General features: G+C 40.2%; 1 protein-coding gene across 1 annotated transcript in view; it reads left to right on the forward strand.

Moving 5' to 3' along the window:
* Window positions 1–25,255, forward strand: part of Kdm3b (lysine demethylase 3B) — a 78,890-nt gene that overhangs the window by 1,796 nt on the left and 51,839 nt on the right. Inside the window, exons 2-6 of the mRNA XM_070036099.1 lie at window positions 9,668–9,835; window positions 13,127–13,240; window positions 17,166–17,271; window positions 19,918–20,042; window positions 24,214–24,288. Of these exons, the coding sequence (XP_069892200.1) occupies window positions 9,668–9,835; window positions 13,127–13,240; window positions 17,166–17,271; window positions 19,918–20,042; window positions 24,214–24,288 (588 nt within the window). The remainder of the gene's footprint in view (window positions 1–9,667; window positions 9,836–13,126; window positions 13,241–17,165; window positions 17,272–19,917; window positions 20,043–24,213; window positions 24,289–25,255) is intronic.

Consider the following 25,255-nt stretch of genomic DNA (forward strand, 5'->3'; position numbering starts at 1 on the left):
TTCACTTTGTTGTTTTCTGGGCTCCATAAAGGCACAGATTTTTGAAACTCACTGAGAAGCTGAACATCGTCTAAATTCTGAATGATATTATTGAGCCCATGGAAAGGGGTTCTCAAACCAAGTAAAAAGTTGCAGTGATTATTAAAGTTCTTAAACCTGTGTTGAGGTTTGGCATGATGCTATCTGAATGTAGAAGCAAAAGCAAGTTTGGGCTTTGAGAATGAATTTATACTTGTATGTTTCTCTAGAAACATAGATAAGAAAAGAGATACAACAAAACTCAAAGTTTCTTTAGATTTTCTTAACTGGCTTGCAGAATTATTAAGATTTGTTATGTTCTGAAGTTCTATTAGTGACAATGACTAGAACTAGACCTTACTGTTTTATTTTCTTGTTTCATTGAAGAGATTTCCTTTGGAGTCTGGGCATGTGGACCTTTCCAATTTGTACCACACACTGTAGTAAACACAACTATCCTCCAATCAAAAGTGTTCTTCCTGTACTCAAGGGTGGAGTTTGCAAGCAGCTGGCATGTGATTGGGCAGATTTTCTTTCAGTTACATTTAAGATGTTTTAAGGCACGCTTGGTTTTGAGTAAAGCATAGCAGGGCTTCCCAGTTTAAGGATGAGTAATTGAGGGTTGGATGAATGAGTTTCTTAAGTGATTGAAGATAGAATTCTCAACTTTAGGCTCTACTAATATCCCTTTCTAAATACTTTTTGATGCAGAAGTCTCTCAGAATATAGTATTGATACAGTTATTTGTTTTTATTTTTAAAACAAGATCAATGGGCTTCCTTAAGATGTGATTATGCAAGTGAGGTTGCTATTGATTGGGAGATTCTTTTAGGTAGATATGTTGAATAGCAAATATATCCTGATAAGTAACTATTGAGATTTTTAGCCAACTATAAAGTTTTTTCCCCCTTTACCTTTGTCTTTCAAAACGAGACTTTAAAAAATCCTATTGCATAATTTTTAGTGTATGGATTTGGTACATTTATTGCTAGTTTTCCTTTCCTAACTCAGTTGTATTCTGTGTTTCTAAATCATTATTGGACCTTGGTACTTTCACATCTGTAGGTATAGTAGATAAACACACAGACCCCAAAATCATGGATTCATTTTTGTTATAAAAGGAAACTATTTGCAAAATGTTGAGCAAAGCTGTACACATGAAAAGACAGAAATCTTCATCCTCTACCAAGTCTACTTAACAACAACAAAATATATATGTGTGTATATATATATATACACACATATATAATTTTTACCTTAAGTATTTGACCAAAAAAAACAAAAGCGCTTATCTCTATGCAAAAATTTGCTGTTTTAGTTTTTTTTTAAATTAAATAATAATTATTATAAATAATTATAAATAATAATAATTATTATTATTGCCTGGGGCTTGAACTCAGGGCCTGGGCACTATCCCTGAGCTTTTGCTCAAGGCTAGCACTCTACCACTTTAGCTACAGTACCACTTCTGGCTTTTTCTGTTTATGTGGTACTGAGGAATGGAACCTAGGGCTTCATGAATGCAAAGAAAGCACTCTACCATGAAACCACATTCCCCCCCTCCCCAAATTGCTGTTTTAGTAGGCTGCATTAAAAAAATATTAACAGTATATCATGATCAGCTATTTTTTTTTTTTGCCAGTCCTGGGCCTTGAACTCAGGGCCTGAGTACTGTCCCTGAGCTGCTTTTGCTCAAGACTAGCACTCTACCACTTGAGGCACAGTGCTACTTCCAGCTTTTTCTGTTTATGTGGTACTGAGGAATTGAATACAGGGCTTCATGCATGTGAAGTAAGCACTCTACCACTAAGCCACATTCCCAGCCCTCAGCTGTATATCTTAAGACCCAATACAGGTACTCTCTTGCTGAAAGTGAATTCCAGGGCCTAACACATATTAGGCAAGCACTCTACCACTGAGCAACATTCAGAATCATTATAACTTCCTTATATTCCATAGAATAAATGCACTATCATTCATTTCTCCTTTTGGTGAATATTTGAGTTATTTAAAGGTTTTTTTTGGGGGGAGGGCAGAAAGAGACACTAATAATTCTACCATTAATATACTTGAACATATATCTTTTGGTAATCCAGGGTTTTTTTTTTTTTGTTTTTTTGTTTTTTTGTTTTTTTTATTGTTTTGTTTTGGTCAGTCATGGGGCTTGAACTCTGGGCCTGGGCCCTGTCCCTCAGCTCTTCAGCTCAAGGCTAGTGCACTCTACCACTTGAGCTCTACCACTTCCAGTTTTTCTGGTGATTAATTGAAGATGAATCTCATGGACTTTCCAGCCCTAGCTAGCTTTGAACTGCAGTCCTCAGATCTCAGCCTCCTGAGTAGCTAGGATTACAGGCGCCTGCCTCAAGTAATCCTGGTTTTTATTTATTTATTTATTTTTGGGTCCGGTCATGGGGCCTAAACTCTGGGCCTGGGTGCTGTCCCTCAGCTCTTCAGCTCAAGGCTAGCACTCTACCACTTGAGCCACAGCACCACTTCCGGCTTTTTTCTTTTTGCTTATGTGGTGCTGAGGAATCGAACCCAGGGCCTCATGCATGCAAGGCAAGTGCTCTACCACTGAGCTACCTTCCCAGCCCAAGTAATCCAGGTTTTATGTCTGTATTTTACCCATTTAGGACTGGATTGTAAGGTTGAGTATATGTGTTTTTAAGTTTCATTTAATATTACAGATTATTTCTCAATATTCTCCAAACAACAAAAAAAAGTTTCAGTGCCAGTCTGATAGGTGAAAAATAGTATATAGCATTTTCATAACTAGTTTCTGTACTGACTTTTTACATTTCTTCCTTTCCATTCCCTCCTCCTCCTCCTCTTCTTCTCTTTCTCTTCCTCTTCTTCCTCTTCCTTTTTCTCTTCTTCCTCCTCTTCTTTTTTCTTCTTCTTCTTCATTTATGCACCAGTGGCTCATGCCTGTAATCCTAGCTGCTTGGAAAGCTCAGATCTGAGGTTCTCCGTTCAAAGCCATCCCAGGCAGAAAAGTCCACTAGACTCAGTCTTCAACTAACCAGCAAATAAACAAACTGAACTGGAGGTGTGGTTCAAGTGGTAGAGCCTGTACCATGAAGGAAAAAGCCAGAGGCGAGTTGGAGGCCCTCTTTTAAGTACCTGCCCCAGGACTGCGTGTGTGCACACACATGCACATGAAGAAGAGGAAGAAGAGGAAGAGGAAGAAGAGGAAGAGGAAGAAGAAGAAGAAGAAGAAGAAGAAGAAGAAGAAGAAGAAGAAGAAGAGGAGGAGGAGGAGGAGGAGGAGGAGGAGGAGGAGGAGGAGGAAGATTTTGATGTCATCACAACTCTCAGGCTTTTTCAATGGCTTGAGAAAAGTTTACTTCAGAAACTTGCTTGACTTACTTGAAAATAACTCTCCCAGATTAAAAACTTTTATGAATAATCTTTAAATCTTTAAAAAAATTTTATTTGGATCTTTGGATCTTTGGTCCATCTGGGATATTCGTTTTAATAGGCATGTGAAATCGAGAATCTAATTTTTTTTTTCCCCTAGTGAGTATCAATGTGTACCAGCAACAATTTTATTAAACTATTCTTTTTTTGTAGAAAAAAACTTGAATTAAGAGGTTCTATAAATGTAGCTTCTCAGCTGTCCAGAACTTGCCAGAGGAGGGGCTGGGAAGGTGGCTCAGTGGTAGAGCGCTTGCCTTGCATGCATGAGGCCCTGGGTTCGATTCCTCAGCACCACATAAGCAAAAAAGAAGAAAGCCGGAAGTGGCGCTGTGACTCAAGTGGTACAACGCTATCCTCAAGCTGAAGAGCTGAGGGACAGCGCCCAGACCCAGAGTTCAGGCCCCATGACCGGACCCAAAGAAAACCCAAACAAAAAAACAGAACTTGCCAGAGGAATGAAAGCATAGCTGCCTTAATTTTTTTTAAATCAGTTGTGGAGGTTTAACTGGGCCTGGGCACTGTCTCTGAGCTACTTTTGCCCAAGGCTAGCACAATACTATTTAAACCACATCTCCACTTCCACTTTTCAGGTGGTTAATTGGAGATAAGAGTCTCACAGGGGCTGAGAACGTGGCTTAGTGGTAGAGTGTTTGCCTAGTATGCATGAAGCTTTGGGTTTAATTCCTCAGTACCACATAAACAGAAAAAGCTGGAAGTGGTGCTGTTGTTCAGGTGGTAGAGTGCTAGCCTTGAGCAAGAGAAGCTCAGGGACAGTGCCCAGGCCTTGAGTTCAAGCGAAAGAAAGAAAGAAAGAAAGAAAGAAAGAAAGAAAGAAAGAAAGAAAGAAAGAAAGAAAGAAAGAAAGAAAGAAAGAAAGAGAGAAAGAGAGAAAGGAAGAAAGGAAGGAAGGAAGGAAGGAAGGAAGGAAGGGAAGAAGGGAAGAAGGGAAAAGAAAAGAAAGAAAGTTTTATGGACTTTCTTGCCGATGCTGGCTTTGAACTGTGATCCTCAGAGCTCAGCCTCCTGAGTAGTTAGGATTACAGGTGTAAACCGCCAATACCCCAGCTCTGCCTTAATTTTTTATCCTGTAATCTTCATTTCCATCAAAAAAGATATTCTAAATTCCTTTTTTTCTTTGATTCCAATTATAATTGTATCACTGTCTAGTATCATGTTACTTCTATTTGGAAGTCTGCCAAGAGATGAAAGTGTATCTAAAGTATTTTGTTTTTACATCCACCTTTCTTTTCCTCTTTGTCTCAGGACAGAGTGGGCTAACTATAAAGTATTTGTTTACTGTGTTTCTAGATAATGTAATTATAGTCAAGTTCAGGATAGTACCATATTTTTAGTGTACAATCCATTCCTATTCTCCATCTATGTTCAAACTTAGAATTTCATCCCTAATTAAAATAATTAAAATGTTTGTCCTAGCTGGTGCTGGTGGCTCACATCTGTAATCCTAGCTACTCAGGAGCTGAGATCTGAAGATTGCAGTTTAAAGCCAGCCTGGGCAGGAAAAGCTGTGAAACTCTTACTCCAAAAAACCACCTGAAAACTGGAAGTGGTGCTGTAGCTTAAGTGGTAAAGCACTAGTGTTGAGCTGAAGAGCTGACAGACAGTGCTCAGGCCCAGAGTTCAAGCCCTATGACTAACCAAAAAAAAAAAAAAAAAAGTTTGTCCTAAATGTTCTTTTCTTGTAATTCCAAAAGTGAAACAAAAATATGAGTTATAAAAAAGTATCTCTTTTGTGTTTACTAAAAGCAAAATATTTTGAATGCTTAGCTTTAAAAATTGAGATTACTTAGTTGGTAAAAATGTATATTGTTTAATTGTGGGCCCTTCTAAGTCACATCTTAATATCTTAACTCTATCCTTATAGTAGCAGGCTTATTTGTTTCTTTGTTTTTGTCTGTCATGAGGCCTGAACTCTGGGCCTGGGTGCTGCCCCTCGGCTCTTCAGCTCAAGGCTAGCGCTGCTCTACCACTTGAGCCCCAGTGCCATTTCCAGCTTTTTCTGCCTAGGCGGTGCTGAGGAATTGAACCCAGGGCCTCATGTATGCAAGGCAAGCACTCTACCACTGAGCCACCTTCCCAGCCTGCAGGCTTATTTTTGAAACGTGGAGCCACAGTTAAAGTTTTTAGGTACTCAGGTATTTTGCATAGTTCTTTTCTCTCTCTCTCTCTCTCTCTCTCTCTCTCTCTCTCTCTCTCTCTCTTTTTCTTTTTTCTGCTGGTCCTGGGGCTTGAATTCAGGGCCTGGGAACTGTCCCTGAGCTTTTTGCTCAGGTCTAGGGCTCTTCCACTTGAGTCACCACTCTACTTCTGGCTCTTTTGGAAGTTAGTTGAAGATAAGAGTCTTACTGACATTCCAGTCAGGGCTGGCTTCAAACCATGATCCTCAGATCTCATTCTCCAAGTAGCTAGGATTACAAGCATGAGCCACCACCAGTGCCCAGCTTGCAGCTTGCATAGTTTATTTCTAATTGAACTTTTTTTTTTTTTTTTTTTGCCAGTCCTGGGGCTTGAACTCAGGGCCTAAGCACTGTCCCTGAATCTGTGCTGAAGGCTAGCATTCTATCACTTGAGCCACAGCCCCACTTCTGGCTTTTTCTGTTTATGTGGTTCTGAGGAATTGAACCCAGGACTTCATGCATGCTAGGCATGCACTCTACTACTAAGCTACATTCCCAACCCAATTAAACATTTTTTGATAGCTGGGCACAGTGGTACTGCATGCCTGTCATTGCAGCTTTGCAAGAATCTGGAGATCTGGAGGGTCCAAGAGTCAGGAGAATTTTGTTTCTGCCCCACCATGTTCAGAAATATCTATGAGAACCCTCTCCCCACACCATGTTGGCATGCACTTGTCATACTAGATAAAACAAGAAATGTAAATAGGATTACAGCCCAGGACAGTCCAGGCAAAATAAGAGCAAATCCTATAAAAAAAATAACCAGAACCAAAAGGCCTGAAGCATTATTCACACAATAAAGCACCTGCCTAGCAAGCACCAAGCCCTGAGTTCAAACCTCAGTACACACACACAGTGCTTTTGAGATGGGTTCTAGTTATGTTTGCCAGGCTGATCACTCCTTTTTCTCCATAGGTCCTAAAAATCTGAGCTCAATCAGTTCTCCTAGCCTTAACCCACCAGGTAGCCAAGACTACAGGCACCTGCCTGGTTCAGTTTCTATTTTAAAAGTTCTATGAATATGTATTTTTGTTTTTTTCTATTTTGTGACAGGATTTTACTATATAGCTCAGGATGGCTTGAAACTTTTGATTCTCCAATCTTAGTCTATCAAGTTCTATAATTACAAGCCTGTGCCACCATATCTAGCAATATATGATTTTGAATAGTTTTTGTCTCTGTACTAGGATTGAACCCAAGACCTTGCATAGGCTAATCACATGCATCACTGTTATGCTACACTCAAGCTATTAAAAGCTCTATCTTAATTTATCTCTGCATTCTCTTTATTTCTGAGCTATGCAGTGTGCCCACCAGTGATCATCACACTGTACATTCATTTTGTCAGCATCTCATCCTTTACTATATAATCAGATCTTTTAATTACTCATTTGTTTATTAGGGACTTGGTTCACTTATACCTCACCAAAGGCTTGTTCTCTCCTTTAGACTCAATTGATTCGATCTCGTCCCCAATTTGTTCTAGTTGATTTAGATTCCTCCTTCATAAACAGACTCAAAATGATGCTAAGAAGCATGGCATATTCTGTTGTTGGTGATTTACTTAACAACAGCTGAGATGGGTTCCTGTAGGCTTTGATTCCTCATGGCCTGGGGGACACAACACCTGTTACTGCTTCTCAGTTTTCCACTGCCTTTGACAAGATGGTTTTTTTTAAGCTCTCCCTCTGCCTCTGTCCTCATTTGCCTGTGTCTTTTACCCTTGTTCTATAGATGGGCAAAACTAGCCTGGTTGTTTAATAGTGACTCACATGGTATGAGTACATTGTTTATCAAGGAAGAAGCTTTTTTTTTTTTAATAGGGACTTTAGGGGTAATCAGACCCAAGGGAACTGACTCTCACTAAACAAACTCTCTAGAGATTGATTTGAAACTCCATATGCAAGGCTATTAATTTACAGTGGGAGATTTACCTGTGCCGATGAAAGCCCACTCTTAGTTTCCTCAAGAGACCAAATTATAGGCAAGAAGGATCTTTGCCATGTGAAATATCAAAGAGAAATTGGGCTGAACAATTTTTACAGTAAGCAGCTCTAAGTTGTGATTTTTTTTTTTTTTTTGTCAGTCGTGAGGCCTTAACTCTGGACTTGGGCGCTGTCCCTCAGCTATTCAGCTCAAGGCTAGAGCCCTAACACTTGAGCCACAGTGCCACTTCCGGCTTTTTTTCTGCTTATGTGGTGCTGAGGAATGGAACCCAGGGCCTCATGCATGAAAGGCAAGCACTCTACCAGTGAGCCACCTTCCCAGCCCACCCCCCTCTCTTTTTAAAGTAGGAGAGTGCTCATCCTGGTGTTTGAACGCCAGGCCTGAGTGCTGTCCCTGAGCCTTTTTGTTCTAGCCACTTCGCTACTTCTGGCTTTTTTTTTTTTTTTCTTTTTTTTTTGGGTCCGGTTGTGGGGCCTGAACTCTGGGCCTGGGCACTGTCCCTCAGCTCTTCAGCTCAAGGCTAGCGCTCTACCACTTGAGCCCTAGTGCCACTTCCGGCTTTTTTCTTTTTGCTTATGTGGTGCTGAGGAATCGAACCCAGGGCCTCATGCATGCAAGGCAAGCACTCTACCAGTGAGCCACCTTCCCAGCCCGCCCCCTTCTCTTTTTAAAGTAGGGGAGTGCTCATCCTGGTGTTTGAACGCCAGGCCTGAGTGCTGTCCCTGAGCCTTTTTGTTCTAGCCACTTCGCTACTTCTGGCTTTTTTTTTTGGGGGGTCTGGTCGTGGAGCCTGAACTCTGGGCCTGGGCACTGTCCCTTAGCTCTTCAGCTCAAGGCAAGTGCTCTACCACTTGAGCCACAGCGCCACTTCCGGCCTTTTTTTTTTTTTTGCTTATGTGGTGCTGAGTAATCGAACCGAGGGCCTCATGTATGCAAGGCAAGCCACCTTCCCAGCCCTCCACTTCTGGCTTTTTTATGGTGGTTAATTTGAAATTAGAGTCTCACAGACTTTCTTGCACAGGCTGGCTTCAAATAGCAATCCTCACATCTCAATCTCCAAGGTAGCTAGTATTATAGGCATGAACCACCTGTGCCTAGCTAATCCTCTGGGTTTTTTTTTGTTGTTGTTGTTGTTTTTGTTTGTTTTGTTGGTCCTGGGACTTGAACTCTGGGCCTGGGCACTTCAGCTTAAAGCTAGTGCTGTACCACTTTGAGCCACATTGCCACTTCTGATTTTCTGGTAGTTAAGAATCTGGAGGTATGAATCTCACAGCTTTTCCTTCCCGGGGCTGACTTTGAACTGCTATCCTCAGATCTCAGCCTCCTGAGTAGCTAGGATTAGAGTTTTTTGGGGGTGGTTAATTGAAGGTAAGAATTTCATGGACTTTTTTTGCCCTGGCTGACTTTGAACTGTGATTCTCAACTCTCCTGAACAGTTAGGATTACAGGCATGAGACACCAGTGCCCAGCTAAGACAGTGTCTTGCTGTATAACCCAAGCTTGCCTCAAACTCATGGTCCTCCTGACACACCAGCATGTGTGTGTCCTGTTTTTACTCCCACTGTAAACCATGTAAGAACTTCTCCCTACTCTCCCATCCTATCTACCCCATAAATGTTCAGTCTTTTAGCAGCAATTGATATTAGCAACCTGAAGTTTGTAACTAGATAACCCCCAGTTTTGTTTTGTTTTTAAAGGGAAAAGGTTTTTCTGTTTCCTAGGTTGATACTGAACTCCTGGGATCAAATTATTTTCCTGCTCTTGCCTCCCAAATAGCTGGAACTATACCCATGTACCACTATGCTTGGCTTATCCTCCACCTAGTATGTGTTAATGTTAGTTGTTAGGCTACAACTAAACATTACTGAATAACTGGATAATTTCCACTCTCTTAATTCTGTTCGTTTTTCAGAGTGAGGCTGAGACCAACTTTCTGGCTCTAAACTAAGATCAGTTTTCATTAGCATCCTTTAAAAGAATTTACAATAAGTATAATTCTTCCTAGTTATTGAAAACCTGAGGGGTTATTTTTATGTGTCACTCTGTTGTATTTCCCATCCAAACTGCTTCTAATCTCATTTTTACAGATTTTTGTAGAATTTGATGGTTGTAACTGGAAGCAACACTCCTGGGTTAAAGTTCATGCTGAAGAAGTTATTGTGCTTCTCCTGGAAGGGTCACTTGTATGGGCACCACGGAAAGACCCAGTCCTTCTCCAAGGCACTCGAGTTTCAAATACACAGTGGCCAGCTCTGGTGTGTAGATTTTGTTTTTCTTTCTTTCTTTTCTTTTTAGCAGTGTTGGGGAAGGAACCCAAAACCTCCTAGAGTCATGTGAAACTATAGCACTAGCTCTTCAAGTGGCTTTAATTTAATTTAATTAATTAATTATTATCTTTAAGTAGTTGTACAAAGGAGTTGCCACTTAATACAGAAGTTTATAAATACAATGCACACTTTTCAGCATTCTCACCCATCCCTGCCAACTCATCCCTTCTCTCACTTTTCTTAATTGTAGCATATAGATTGAATTCATGAAGTGGTTTTTATTGGATAGGGATATACGTGAGTTCTCTTTTATTATAACTGCTGTAATCACCAAATAACTAATTCTTCAGAACTTGGAGAAATTACATACTAAACATACTTTTATTCTGAAGTTACTGAAATAAAAATTAAGAGAGCTTTTCTCCTATTTTCTAAAACTTTATATTTGGTAATATTTGATACTTTATTACCTCTGAAGAATTCTTTCACCTTTAGTCTTATAGCAAGATTCTGAAACAATGTAAACTACAACTTTTTTTTAAAATCAAGCTTTGTTTTGTGAAGTGAGATACAAGTGTTATAAAATTTATGACTAGGAAGTGGTACTGTGGCTCAAGTGGTAGAGCACTCCTTTGAGCCAAAGAGCTCAGGGACAGCACCCAGGCCTAGTGTTCAAGCCCCAGGATGGACAAAAAATAAAAAAATTATGACTAGCCAGGTACAGGTGGTTTACTTTTGTAATCCTAGCCACTCAGGAGTCTGAGATTTAAGGATCAAGGTTCAAAGCCATTCTAGGTAACCACATCCGAGAGACTTAACTTCAACTGACCAGCATAAAGTTGGAGTCAGCCTTGAGCAAAAAAGCTAAGCCCTGCTGGGTGCTGGTGGCTCACAATTGTAATACTGGCTACTCAGGATGCTGAGATCTGAGGATAACCGTTTGAAGCCGGACCAGGCAGGAAAGCCCATGAAACTCTTATCTCTAACTACCAGAAAACCAGAAGTGACACTGTGCTTCAAAGTGGGAGAGAGTTAGCCCTGAGCAAAAGCTCAGAGACAGTGCCCAGGCCTTTAGTTCAAGCCCCATGACCACCACCAACAAAATGGGAGGCTCGGAGTTCAATTTCCAGAATCAGCATTAAAAAAATGATAAAATAAAACTTAAAGCTGGGGCTGGAGAGGTGGCTTAGTGGTAGAGTGCTTGCCTTGCATGCATGAGGCCCAGGGTTTGATTCCTCAGCACCACATAAGCAGAAAAAGCCAGAAGTGGCTTCAAGTGGCTTCTTTAGCTCAAGTGGTAGAGTGCCAGCCTTGAGCTGAATAGCTGAGGGACAGCACCCAGACCCATAGTTCAGGCCCCACGACCTACAAAAAGAGAAAAAAAGAAAAAAAAAAACCTCAAATCTGGGTGCATATGGCTCATACCTGTAATCTAGCTATTCAGGAAGCTATGAAGCCAGCCAGGGTAGGGAAGTTTGTGAGACTCTTACCTCCAATAAACTACTCAGAAAAGGTCAGAAATGGCATTGTGGCTCAAGTGGTAGAGCACTAACCTTGAGTAAAAGAAGCTCAGGAACAGAGCCCAGGCCCAGAGTTCAAACCCCAGAACTGACCAAAACAACAAAACCAACAAACTCAATACTTAGAGAATCCATTTGCTTCTAGCTATCCTATTAGCAAGATTCTTGCATAAATGATAATTTTTAAAACTATCCTATTGCCAACTAATTACAGAAATTCAGATACTGAATAAATAATATTCAAATAAAACTATATGTATCCTCACTTATTAAAACTGACCTTTTTTCTTTTTCTTTTTTTTTTTTTGTCGGTCGTGGGGCTTGAACTCTGGGCCTGGGCGCTGTCCCTCAGCTCTTCAGCTCTTCAGCTCAAGGAGAGCGCTCTACCACTTGAGCTACAGCACCACTTCCGGTTTTCTGGTGGTTTATTGGAGATAGGAGTCTCACGGTCTCTCCTGCCCGGGCTGGCTTTGAACCGCGATCCTCAGATCTCAGCCTCCTGAGTAGCTAGGATTACAGGCGTGAGCCACCAGCGCCCGGCCCTGACCTTTTTTCTTTGAGTGTGTGTGTTTTTTTGGTGTATTGTTTCGTGGTAGTCTCACAATACAGTCCAGGCTAGCCTCAAACTGGTGACCGTTCTGAAATACTAGAATTAGGAGCATGAAATACTGTCTTTCATTTTTGTTTGTTTTGCTTTTTGTTTTTTTGTTTTGCTAATCCTGGGACTTGAACTCAGGGCCTAGGCACTGTCCCTGAGCTTCTTTTTTGCTCAAGGCTAGCACTCTTCCACTTGAGCCACAGTGTCACTTTTTTTCCCCTGTTTATGTGGTACTGAAGAATCAAATCCAGGGCTTTGTGTAGCTAGGCAAGCACTCTGCCACTAAGCCACATTACCAGCCCTCATTTGTTTTTAAGTTTACTTTCCAATTAAACTATTAAAGCAGCTTTTACAAATGGAAACAGTGCAACTCAGCATTTCTTTTACAGACTATGAAATAGTGATAAGAATTTAACGGGCTGATCCTGATGGCGTGGTCATGGCTGTGCAAGGCTTAAGGATTATGGGTTTTTTTGAGGCCAATCAGGGCTACATAGTAAGGCCCTCAAAAAAAAAAAAAAAGAAAAATCTATACATGTTTATATCAATAATTAGAAATCCCATGACATTTTCAGAGTAGTAAAAGTATAACAGATTTTGTCTTCTTGAAGTCTGACAAAATGAGTCATATCCCTTGGAAAAATGAAGAATTTCTCATGTCTACCTGTCCTTTTTGTTGTTGTTGTTGGTTGTGGGGCTTGACCTTTGGGTCTGGGTGCTGTCCCTCAGCTGTTCAGCTCAAAGTCAGTGCTCTACCACTTGAGCCACAGTACCACTTCCATTTTTCTGGTGGTTAATTGGAGATAAGAGTCTCACGAACGTTCCTGCCCTGGCTGGCTTTGAACCACAATCCTCAGATCTCAGCTTCCTAAGTATCTAGGATTACAGGCATGAGCCACCGGTGCCCAGCTCTACCTGTCTTTTTTAGCTATAAATAAAAGTATTAGGCAGACTTTCTGCTTAATTTCTTCCTATAATTGTTTGAGGGACAGATGTTGAATTAGAAATGTTTTTCGAGGGACTCATGCTTTAGCCTATCTGTATTGATTGATAAGGACGAAAGATGTTTAGAAATGGGAACTTTCCCTGAACCTAGAGATTTAATTGTTACCTATTTTTCTTTCCATGTGCTAATCAATTTCTTGTCTTTGTACTTCACAGACTTTCACTCCCTTAGTAGATAAACTGGGTTTGGGTTCTGTGGTACCAGTAGAATACCTTTTGGATCGAGAGCTTCGTTTCCTGTCAGATGCTAATGGATTGCATTTGTTCCAGGTATTTTATACTTTTGTACCTTCAGTCTGTTATATTTCTTTGAGCATGCTAATTTCTTTGTTGATGTAAATATGAGTATTTATCACCCCATTTTTAAAAAAAAAAAAAGATTTCCTCAATAAATTTCCTTGTATGTGTATAATTAAGATGTGTTTGCTTCCTTGAAAAGCACATTTGGTGATTGAAGCTTATCTCTTTTTTTTTTCTTTTTTCTATTTTTTACATGTTTCCCTATTCCAGTCTGAAATCACTCATTACTTAAGAGGACAATTCTGAGGGTCCCTTCAGAAAGGTGACTTCTCTAAGGTAGCTTTTTTTTTTTTTTTTTTCAGGTAAGGGGTAGGTTTATTCAGTAGACCTGCTGGGACCAGGCAAGGTTGGCACTCCACATGGCTGGGAAAGGCCTGGGAATGAGAGAGAGCTGGGAAAGAGAGGAAAGAGAGAGGAAAGAGCTAGAAAAGAACAAAAAGAACAGAAAGAGAGAGAGCAGAGCGAGGGTATCTGGGCCTGGGCTAGCCCTTATCTAGGGTATGGGTGGAGAAAGGTGTGGCCACATCAAATTCAGATATGACCTCAGCGGATGCAGATGTGACCTCTTCCAGGTGTCCCAGTTGCCTAGGTAACGCAGGTACTGGGTGGAGACTTTGCTGTGAGGAGGGTGGAGTCTGCTCGCCATCCAGGAGCGGACCTTACATTCCAGCCTTTTAATAATCATGAAATAGGGCGCAGATTCTCTCTGGCTACTTCCTGCTGACAAGGGGTGTGACAATAGGGTTAAAAGGCTGGAATTTGGTCCCCTCTCAGAGAAGGCAGTGAGCAGCAGCTGTGTGATTTCTTAGATGAAGTCTGGAGAAGTCTCATGAGCATTGAGGGGCTGGAAAAAAATATAGAGAGCAAATAAATGGCCAAGAGGAAGGACTTGGGGCTGAAAATGTTGGTAGAAATGTCCCTAGCTACCTCTGACATCTGGCGACTAGGTAGAGAAGTCAGATGACAAAGGCAAAAATATAAATTCCTGTTCAGTTAATAGATAGACAGGTACAGACATTGGATGGGCAGGCTTCTTACTTCTACTGACCTCCCGGCTCTGGTTAATTTTGAAAGGGCAGGCACAAAGTTGCTGATGTGACATCATCTCCTCTACATGTTCCCTTGTTCCCCAGACTGGCTGAGTCTAGGTGCTCCTTGCTGGGATGGCTTGTCCCAGTTGGTATTCAAGGTTTGAATTCAAGGCCTGGGCACTGTCCCTGAGCACTTCTGCTCAAGGCCAGCACTGAACCACTTTGAGTTATAGTACCACTTCCAGTGTTTGGCTGGTTAGAGATAAGAGTCTTGAGCCACGCTTCCAGCCTGGCTCTTTGCAGGTTAGTTGGGAGATGGAGTCTTAGGGATTTTTCAGCCCGGGTTGGCTTTGAACTGCAATCTTTGCCACAAAAGCCTCTAAGGTAGCTTTTACTGTAACTTGAGTCTGAGACATTTATGATTACCTCAGTGACAGGTAAACTAGGAAAAGTGTTGGCTGGTGCACGGAAACATGAAATATTGAAGAGTTTAGGTTATGTCTTTAGCTACAAAGGAAAGGCATCTCAGTTGTGGTTTCAGAATTTAAGAAAAGATACTGTATTTTGCTTGTAAAGGTTGCTATCTGAAGGATAAAAACTGAGAGTCTCCCTGAGTGCTGGTGGCTTAACCCTATAATCCTAGCTACTCAGGAGGCTGAGATCTAAGGATCCAGGTGTAAAGCCAGCTGGGGCAGAAAAGTCAGTGAGACTCATGTACAATTAATTAGCAGAAAGCCAGAAATAGAGGTGTGGTTCAAGTGGTAGAGTACTAGCCTTGAGGAAAAAGCAAAGTGAGAGCTTGAGGCCTTGAGTTCAATTCCCGATACTGGCACCAAAAAAAAGTGAGATAGAGATCCTAAGAATTATATGGGTATTATGAAAGTTATAACAAGGATTTATTTTAGTATAAAGTTAAAATAGGTAAAAATAGAAAAAGAAAAACATTTTCTGCTCTAGATGCAGAATAGATAAAGATTAGCCCGGTGCTGGTGGCTCACACCTGTAATCCTAGCTACTCAGGAGGCTGAAATCTGAGGATCATGGTTCAAAGCCAGCCCAAGCAGCAAAGTCCATTAGACTCTTATCTCCAATAAACTACTCAGGAAACTGGAAGTGGCACAGTGGCTCAAGTGGTAAGAGCGCTAGCCTAGAGCTGAAGAGCTGAGGGACAGTGCTCAGACCCAGAGATCAAGCCCGGTGACCAACAAAAACAACAAAAAAGTTAAAGACTCATTTTACTCTTATTATTGAGAATAGTATTTTCTAAGCTGTACTCTGTGAGAGATTAATGATTTCTTTTTGCTATATCTTCCTTTCTCACTAGGCAACCTTGTCTTGTTCATCTTTAGTGTTTATATGAAATGGCACTCAATAAGTGCTCTACAAGTTCTAAAATAAGCAAAAATTTGCAAAGAATAAAATATTTTGGGGGCTGGGAAGGTGGCTCAATGGTAGAGTACTAGCTTTGAGCTAAAGAGCTAAGACATCGCCCAGGCCCAGAGTTCAAGCCCCGCAACCAAAAAAAAAAAAGTCAAGTAAGTGTAAGAAACATTGACATAAGCTGGGTGCCAATGGCTCATGCCTGTAATCTGAGCTACTCAAAAGGCTGAGATCTGAGGATCAAGGACTGAAAAGTCCCTATGAGACTTTTGTCTCCAATTAACTACCAGAAAACCAGAAGTAGAGCTGTGGCTCAAAGTAGTAGATAGCGTGCTAGCCTTGAGCAAAAGAGCTCAGGGACAGCACCCAGGCTCTGAGTTCAAACCCTATGACTGACACCGAAAAAAAAAAAAAGGAAAAGAGAGAAAGAGAGAAAGGAGGGAGGGAAGGAAGGAAGGAAGGAAGGAAGGAAGGAAGGAAGGAAGGAAGGAAGGAAGGAAGGGAAAAAAGGAAGAAACATTGGCTTGTACAGATTTATTTTTTTTCCATATAACATCTCAGAACCATAATATTGTGTCAAAGGAGTATTTAATATTCCCCAAACTTAACTGTCCCTAGCATTTATTTTTGCAAAGAATCTTGTAAAACTAGAGAGTTCTACAGATACTTTTAGCAAATGCTCTTAGAGCTTCTTTGTATAAGATTTTTTTCTCAGGGGCTGGGAAGGTGGCTTAGTGGTAGAGTGCTTGCTTTGCATGCATGAGGCCCTGAGTTTGATTCCTCAGCACCACAAAAGCAGAAAAAGCCAGAAGTGGTACTATGGCTCAACTGGTAGAGCACTGGCCTTGAGCTGAAGAGCTGAGGGACAGTGCCCAGGCCCAGAGAGTTCAGGCCCCATAACTGACAAAAAAAAAAGATACTTTTCTTATCTAGTTAGATGTTGTTGCCATTAAAAAAAAAATCTTAGTCCTGGGGCTTGAACTCAGGACCTGGGCATGTCTCTGAGCTTCTTGGGCTCAAGGCTAGCCCTCTACCATTTAAGCCACAGCACCACTTCTAGCTTTTTCTGTTTATGTGGTACTAAGGAATCAAACCCAGAGCTTCATGCATGCTAGGCCAGCACTCTACCACTAAGCCACATTCCTAACCCCTGTGATTTTGCTTTTGTTTCTTTGGTTGTTGTTTTTTTTTGTTTGTTTATTTTGTTTTTTTTTTTTGGTGCCAGTATTAGGACTTTAACTCAGGGCCCAGGTGCTGTCCCTCAGCTTTTTTGCACAAGACTGATGCTCTACCACAGCTTCATTTCTGGCTTTTTGGTATTAATTGCAGATAATGGTCTCATAGTTTTTTTCTACAGAGCTGGCTTTGAACTGAAATCTTCAGATTTTTAACTTCCTGAGTAGCTAGGATTATAGACATGATCCAGAGCCTGTCTGATGCCATTCATTTTAATATTAGGTGTTCTCTTCTTTTATCTTTACCAGATGGGAACAGATACCCAAAACCAGATCCTTTTAGAACATGCTGCACTGAGAGAAACAATTAATGCTTTGATCAGTGACCAAAAGCTACAAGAGATATTCAGCCGAGGTAAGAACAAGTAGTCTTCTGACCTGAAATGTGAATCAAGTGGATAGTCATGTTGAATGATGGAATGGGACACCATCTAGTTTTAAACATTTGTTCTTATCATCTTTTTGTGAGTGGAGTTCTAGTTAGCTGGATCTCCAAAATAAATAGGATCTCAAGTAGACCAGTATTTTCTCTTTATTCCACATTTTATAACACACAATTTTGTTGAGTTTAGTTTTGTTGTTTCACTCATTTCTTCCATGTGTACTAAGGCTGGGTGGCTGACACCTGTAATCCTAGCTACTTAGGAGGCTGAGATCTGAGGATCATGGTTCAAAGCCAGCCTGGGGGGGCTGGGAAGGTGGCTCAGTGGTAGTACCTTGCATGCCTGAGGCCCTGGATTCGATTCCTCAGCACCACATAAGCTAAAAGAAAAAAGCCGGAAGTGGCGCTGTGGCTCAAGTGGTAGAGCGCTAGCCTTGACCTGAAGAGCTGAGGGACAGCGCCCAGTCCCAGAGTTCAGGCCCCACGACCGGACCCCCCAAAAAAACAAAGCCAGCCTGGGCAGAAAAGTTCCCTTGATACTCTTATCTCCAATTAACCTGCTCAGAAAATTTAAGTGGAGCTGTGGCTCAAAGTGATAGAGTACTATCCTTGAGCAAAAGAGCTCGGGGACAGCCCCCTGGCCTTGAGTTCAAGACCTACAATTGACCAAAAATAAAAGTGCTAAGGAGTACATGTACTAGACACAATGTTAAGGTACCAGGAATACTGTAAATAGCTAGAATAGCTAGAAAATGTTTGCTTTTGTTGAATTTACTATTTGCAGATTTCTCAAGAACTGAAGATTTGATATCAACAAAAGATACAGAGTAAAAAATATATTTTTAGAATACTATGTCCACTGACTCATTCACAAGAACCAGAAAAAGAGAAGGGAGGAGTGGGAAGGGGAGGAACTGTGGATGTAGGTGAATATTGGAATGCTCACCTAATATTCACAAGGCACCAGGCTCAATCCTTAGCACCAGGGTTGAAAAAAATATTAGCTTTTTTTCTTTTGTCAGATCTAAACAGGTATAGGTAGGAAAACTACTGGGGAAAGTTATAGGATATTTTTGGCCATACTGGGGATTGAACTCCAGGTCTTGCATTTGCTAAGTAGGCACTCTACCATTTGATCCACTTTCCAGCCTTATTTGTGTTGGTTATTTTTGAGATAGGATCTCATTTTCTTCCCCAGCCAGGTCTGGACTATAGTCCTCCTATATGTGCTTTTCTGCTTGCTAGAATTACAGGTGCAGGCTATTATACCCAGCCATTAGTCATGTTGTGGTCTCACCAACCATTTTTTTTTTTTTTTTTGCCTGGGATACCCTCATACCATAATCCCCTGATTGCCACTCTCAAGTAGCTAGAATCCCTGCATGAGCCACTGTGCCCAGCTAAAGTTATATTTAACCAAGTAGTAGTATAGAGGAAGAAAGAAGTTGAAGGAAAAATTGACATCAGAGATGAAATTTGAGTGACCACAATATGAAGAAAGGATTATGTGAATGTATATAGAAACATTTTAGAATCATCTAATAGTAATGCTTTAGCTATATAGCTTCAAATACACAATATATTGAAGAAACAACTGGCCTTCATTAAAGGGCAGCTGAAATTGTAAGGTAATATTACCTGCTGATAAATACTACCTTTGACCCTCTGTGTTCCTATGAAGACAAGTGATAGATTTGTTCAGACTATTACTTATAGAGAGATTAAAAATCTCATAAATTGAACTCTATCCGCTGCTATTGAAAATCAGATAGCAGAATTTTAATAGTCAAATGTCATTCTTGTGATCATTTGACATAACACCACATTAAATTTAGAAACCTACTTTTTATCATGTACATATCAGGTACCTGAGTATATTTCCATACTTCCTGTAGGTTTGTTTTTTTTTGGGGGGGGGGTCCGGTCATGGGGCCTGAACTCTGGGCCTGGGCACTGTCCCTCAGCTCTTCAGCTCAAGGCTAGCGCTCTACCACTTGAGCCACAGCGCCACTTCCGGCTTTTTTCTTTTTGCCTATGTGGTGCTGAGGAATTGAACCCAGGGCCTCGAGCATGCAAGGCAAGCACTCTACCACTGAGCCACCTTCCCAGCCCCTTCCTATAGGTTTTTAAAAAAAATTATTGTAAAGGTAATATACAGAGGGGTTACAGTTACATGAGTCAGTAATAAGTACATTTTCTTTTGAACAGTCATCCCCCTCCCCCCAGTTTTTCCCCTACTGACTTCCCTCGCTTCAGAGTTATATATTTCATTTCTAACATTGTGACTTCTGCTTCATGTAGTTTTGACTTGTAAGTTTTCTTTCTCTTCCTATATTATTTCTAGAATTTTATACTGGAGAAGAGGTGGAATTGGGAGCCTGGGAATGTCTAAGGAATCCTCAATTAAATGAAGAATTTATAAAGATTGGGAAAAAAATCACTTTTTTTCTTAAAGTTCTGAGTATGGTAAAACTAGAATTGCTCCTTTATTGAGCTCTGTATAGAAAGTGTCATGTATTTACATTATATAATTTGTCTTCTACTTTTAGAATTGATTATAAAACTTACATATTTTGGATTATAATCCAAAATAGTCAACTGAATTGATCTCTTCTTTAGGTCCCTACAGTGTTCAAGGTCACAGGGTCAAAATATACCAGCCAGAGGGTGAAGAATGCTGGATCTACGGTGTTGTAAGCCATCAGGATTCAATCACCCGTCTTATGGAGGTATCTATAACTGAGGTGAGGCTCTATTATTCTAAGACCCATATATCTCCTTGCTGAGGTTAGTATAGAGAAAGTAAGCACTGTAGTACTTATAAGGCTTTATTTAGAGCCGGGTGCCAGTGGGTCATACCTGTAATCCTAGCTACTCAAGAGGCTGATTTTGAAGGATCACGGATCAAAGCCAGCCTGGACAGGAAAGTCCATGAGACTCTGATCTCCAATAAACCACCAGAAAACTGGAAGTGGCACTGTGGCTCAAGTGGTAGAGTGCTCACCTTGAGCTGAAGAGCTCAGGGACAGTGGCCAGGCATGTTCAAGCCCCACAACTGACAAAAAAAAAAAAAAAAAACTTTTATGATTGTAAATAAAGGCCATGCAACTTTTTTTTTTTTTTTTTTTTTGTCAGTCGTGGGGCTTGAACTCTGGGCCTGCGTGGCCCTCAGCTCTTCAGCTCAAGGCTAGTGCTCTACCATTTGAGCCACAGCGCCACTTCCATCTTTTTCTGTTTATGTGGTGCTGAGGAATCAAACCCAGGACCTCATGCATGGGAGGCAAGCACTCTACCACTGAGCCAGCTTCCCAGCCCTACAACTTTTTTTTAACCTCACAATTCTCATCTGTAAATTAGAGGTGATTATGCAAATCCCCCCTAACCTCATAGCACTCTTTTGAGGACTGAGAAAATGTACTTGAAAATACTTTGGAGCCATGCATGATAGCACATGCCTGTAATCCTAACACTAGTGAAGCTGAGGCAGGTTAATCGAAAGTTTGAGACAAGTGTGAACTACATAGTGAGAACCTGTCTCAAAAAACAAAGCAAAATAAAATAGAACTGGAAAGTACCCCTAGTAATCAGTAGAACAATATGTAAATGTAAATAGTAATATTATATTCATAATAACTCGTTGTTAAAAGACTAGTTAGCCTTTGCTTTTGTACTGCTTCTATTACTATATCCTCGATGCTGAAAAAATGAATTGTTTCTAATGAATAAACAACAAGAAAATGGCATCTAGAGATACCTAGAGAATCATTTAGGAGAAATAATAGATGAGTGTTTGGAGGATGACAAATAGGTACTTACGGTATCTTTGGTTTTAGACTTACTCTTTTATGTGTGTGTGCCAGCCCTGGGGCTTAAATTCAGGGCCTGGGCACTATACTTAAACTTTTTTGCTCAAGGCTAATGTTGTAGCACTTGAGTCACAGCTCCACTATGGCTTTTGGGTGGTTAAATGGAGATAAGAGCCTCACATACTTTGCCAACTAGTCTGGTTTCGAACTGCAATCCTCACATCTCAGCCTCCTCAGTTAGGATTACAGGTATGAGCTACTAGTGTCCAACCAGATTTACTCTTTTTTTTTTTTTTTTTTTTTTTTTTTGTCATAGGGCTTTAACTTAGGGTCTGGGCACTGTTTCTGAGCTTTTTCACTCAAGGCTAGTACTCTACCACTGTTAGCCACAGCTCTACTTCCTGTGGTTTATGGAGATGAAAGTCTCATAGACTTTTCTTCCCAAGCTGGCTTTGAATCATGATCCTCAGATCTCAGATTTAGCTAGGCGTGGTGGCTTATACCTGTAATCCTTGCTGCTCAGGAGGCTGAAATTCGAGGATCATGGTTCCAAGTCAGCCTGGACAGAAAAGTCCCTGTGAGATTCTTACCTCCAGTTAACCACTCAAAAGCAAGAAGTGGAGCTGAGGTTCAAAGTAGTAGAGTGCTCAGGGACAGTCCCTGAGTTCAAGCCCCATGACTGACAAAAAAAAAATCAAAATATAAATGAAATATTTCTATTTTATCATACAAAATGTAAACAAAAGTACTTCTGTTTGCACGCTTTCTCTTTCTCTCTCTCTCTTACATAGTAGAGAATGAGAGCTGTCCCTTTCCCTAGACAAATATCATTTTACCCACTCCCTTGGTAACTAACCATTAACAATTTGGTATGTATATCCATATTCTTCAAAATATTTTCTATGCACATATACACATATAATATAATTATTTGACAGAATTCTATAAGTCATAGTTTAATAATAAATAGCTTGATATAGTATATCTAGTCACACAATTTCTCGTTTTTTACTAAATTGTTTCTAACATCTTTTTAGTGTATGCTGGTTCTGGGGTTTGAACTCAGGGGTTTGAAGCTCAGTCCATGAGCTTCTTTTGTTCAACTCTAGCAGTCTACCACTTGAGCCATAGCTCTACTTCCAGCTTTTTATTAGAAATAAGAATCTTCCCAGACTTTTATGCTTGGCTGGCTGCAAATTGTGATCCTTAGATTGTAGCCTATTCAGGAGGCTAGGATTACAAGTGTGAGCCACCAGCACCTGGCTATAACATCTTTTTGTCAATATAGAGATCTGATTCATCTTTTTAAAATATATTCTACTAAATGGATCTACAGTAATTAATCTAAAATTGAGGGATATTTAAGTCACCACCAATATTTTCACTAATAAAATAATAACACAAGGAACATTCATGAACCTCCTTTTTACATTCATTATTTATTTGAAATAAATTTCTTGGTATATAACTTATTGTGTATTTTCAATAAGTTTGGTATTTCCTGTCAAGTTACCCCCACTCCAAATTGTTTTTTCTTTTTTTTTTTGGGGGGGGGGGTCCAGTCGTGGGGCCTGAACTCTGGGCTTGGGCACTGTCCCTCAGCTTTTCAGCTCAAGGCTAGCGCTCTACCACTTGAGCCACAGTGCCACTTCCGGCTTTTTTCTTTCTGCTTATGTGGTACTGAGGAATCAAACCCAGGGCCTCATGCATGCAAGGCAAATGCTCTACCACTGAGCCACCTTCCCAGCCCTGTTTTTTTCTTAAGATAGGTTTCATATAGCTCAAGCTTGCCTTGATTTCTCTATATAGTTCAGATGAGCCTCAAGCTCATAATCTTCCTGCCTCAGCCTTCTGAATACTAGGATCACAAGTGTATCTGTATCTGGATAAGTTTCTATTCTTCAATGGCATGGGACTTTTTAATGATTGCTGATTATAAAGGACTTTGGTTTTACAATATACCAAAAAATTATACAGGACTCTAGGCATTCATACACCGTGAGACCAAAGGAAAATATTCTTAGGAGAAGAACAATGCAAAGGAGCAATGTCTATGTGCATCTGTTCATACAAAATAATATTTATCTAAATGAACTCCAGGAAATGGAAACAAGAAGTTTTTTCTTTTTTTTTTGGGGGGGGGGTCCAGTCATGGGGCCTGAACTCTGGGCCTGGGCGCTGTTCCTCAGCTCTTCAGCTCAAGGCTAGCACTCTACCACTTGAGCCACAGCGCCACTTCTGACTTTTTTCTTTTTGCTTATGTGGTGCTGAGGAATCAAACCCAGGGCCTCATGCATGCAAGGCAAGCACTCTACCACTGAGCCAACTTCCCAGCCCAAGAAATTTTTTCTTCATTGTTGTTTTTATTTTCTTTTTTGTCTTGATTTTTTTTTTTTTTTTTGTCTTTGGGAGGGTAATGGGAAGCACAGAGGGAGGGAACAAAGGGTGAACAAATATAGCAGTGGTACTTACTAGACTAGTTGAAAATAAAGTCTGTAACTTGTAGGCATGAATGGGAAGGAAAAACTGGGAGAGAGTGAGGGAAGGAGTGACATTATCCAAAAAGAAATGTACTCATAGTTGGAGGAAAATGAGGGAAGGGGTAACAAGTTTGACAAGAAATGTACTAGCTGGCTTATGTATATAACTCTAACCCCTCAGTACGTTACCTTGACAATAAAATTAAATTTAAAAAAAGGAATGTACTCATTATCTGACTTAAGTAACTGTAACTCCTCTGTATATCACTTTTATAATAATAGTAAAAAAATTTAAAAACTTAATATGCCAAGTAGAAATTAGAGATACAGAATTTGAAATGAGCATTCTTAAAAAGATATACTTGAGCCTTCATGCAATCAGCTTTTTCATTAATTCACTTAACAAATATTTTAGTATTTACCATGGTCCAAACTTCATTTCAGGTCTTACTATAGCAGTGAATGGAGTTTAGATCCTTGCCCTCATGGAGTTGTCACTCTCAAAGAGGAATAGGAACAATACATAGTGTGTAAATGAGGAAAATGCATAGTTAAGTCTTGATAGATAAGGCATTAAATTTCTTTTTCCTCTTTTTTTCTTATGTTCTGCTGTCCTACTCATACCACAGAGTGGTGAAATCAAGTCGGTAGATCCTAGACTTATCCATGTGATGTTGATGGATAACTCAACGTCTCAGACAGAGGTATTGTAATAGACTGAGTATCTGAGTAGACTCATGAGCTTGTATTCTCTTGTTATGTAATGTCTCTCACTCTCTGTGTATGTTTTCCATGGATACTCTTTGATTATTCAACTTTAGCCACTACACCTTTTTTCTGCAATATATGTATGTATGCGGGATAATCTCATGAAAGAAACCTAGTTTGAACAAACCGTTTAGTCATGGCTCCATTCTCTAGTTGTTACAACATCCAAGCCCTATTTATTTCTTCTTACATTTCTCAAGACAGGTATATTTGAAAGAGATGGCAGATATTTAAGACTGTGATAAACAGTAGTAAATCATAACCTACTCAGTAATACAAACTGAAGAAAAAAGCCAAGCATTGGAGACTCATTCCTGTAATCCTAGCTACTCAGGAGGCTAAGATTGGAGGATCATGCTTCACAGCCAGCTTGTCAGGAAATTCCACGAGACTCCATATCCAGTTAACCAACCAAAAAAAAAAAAAAAGGCCAGAAGTGGAGCTATGGCTCATGTGGTACAGCACTACCCTTGAGAAAAAAAGCTCAGAGACAGTGCCCAGGCCCTGAGTTTAAAACCTAGAACCAGCACACACAAAAAATATTTTTTTAAGAAAAAGCATGTTCTTCTTTTTGTTTGTCTGTTTTTTTGTTTGTTTGTTTTGCCATTAGGTGGCAGTGAGTTCCCAGGGAATCTGAAATTCTATATTTCCAAATAGAACCAAATCAAACAGGTACCTGGTTTTGTGCTTTTTTGCACATAGTGAATTCTTTTATAATTATTACAGACTAACCCAAGTTTTGGTTCATTCTGAATTTTGGCAAGGAATTTGTAAAAGAAAGAAGGTAAGTTAGAAATATCTGCCTGAACCATTTAAGGAATACTGTGTTAATATCCTTTCATCTGTCCACATATTCTTCATAGTGCCTTAGTACCTCTATAAATATTATTTTGGGGGACACCC

This window comes from Dipodomys merriami, unplaced genomic scaffold (assembly GCF_024711535.1).
Source record: "Dipodomys merriami isolate MVZ:Mamm:240054 unplaced genomic scaffold, mDipMer1.0.p SCAF_27, whole genome shotgun sequence".
In the NCBI taxonomy this organism is placed as follows: domain Eukaryota; kingdom Metazoa; phylum Chordata; class Mammalia; order Rodentia; family Heteromyidae; genus Dipodomys; species Dipodomys merriami.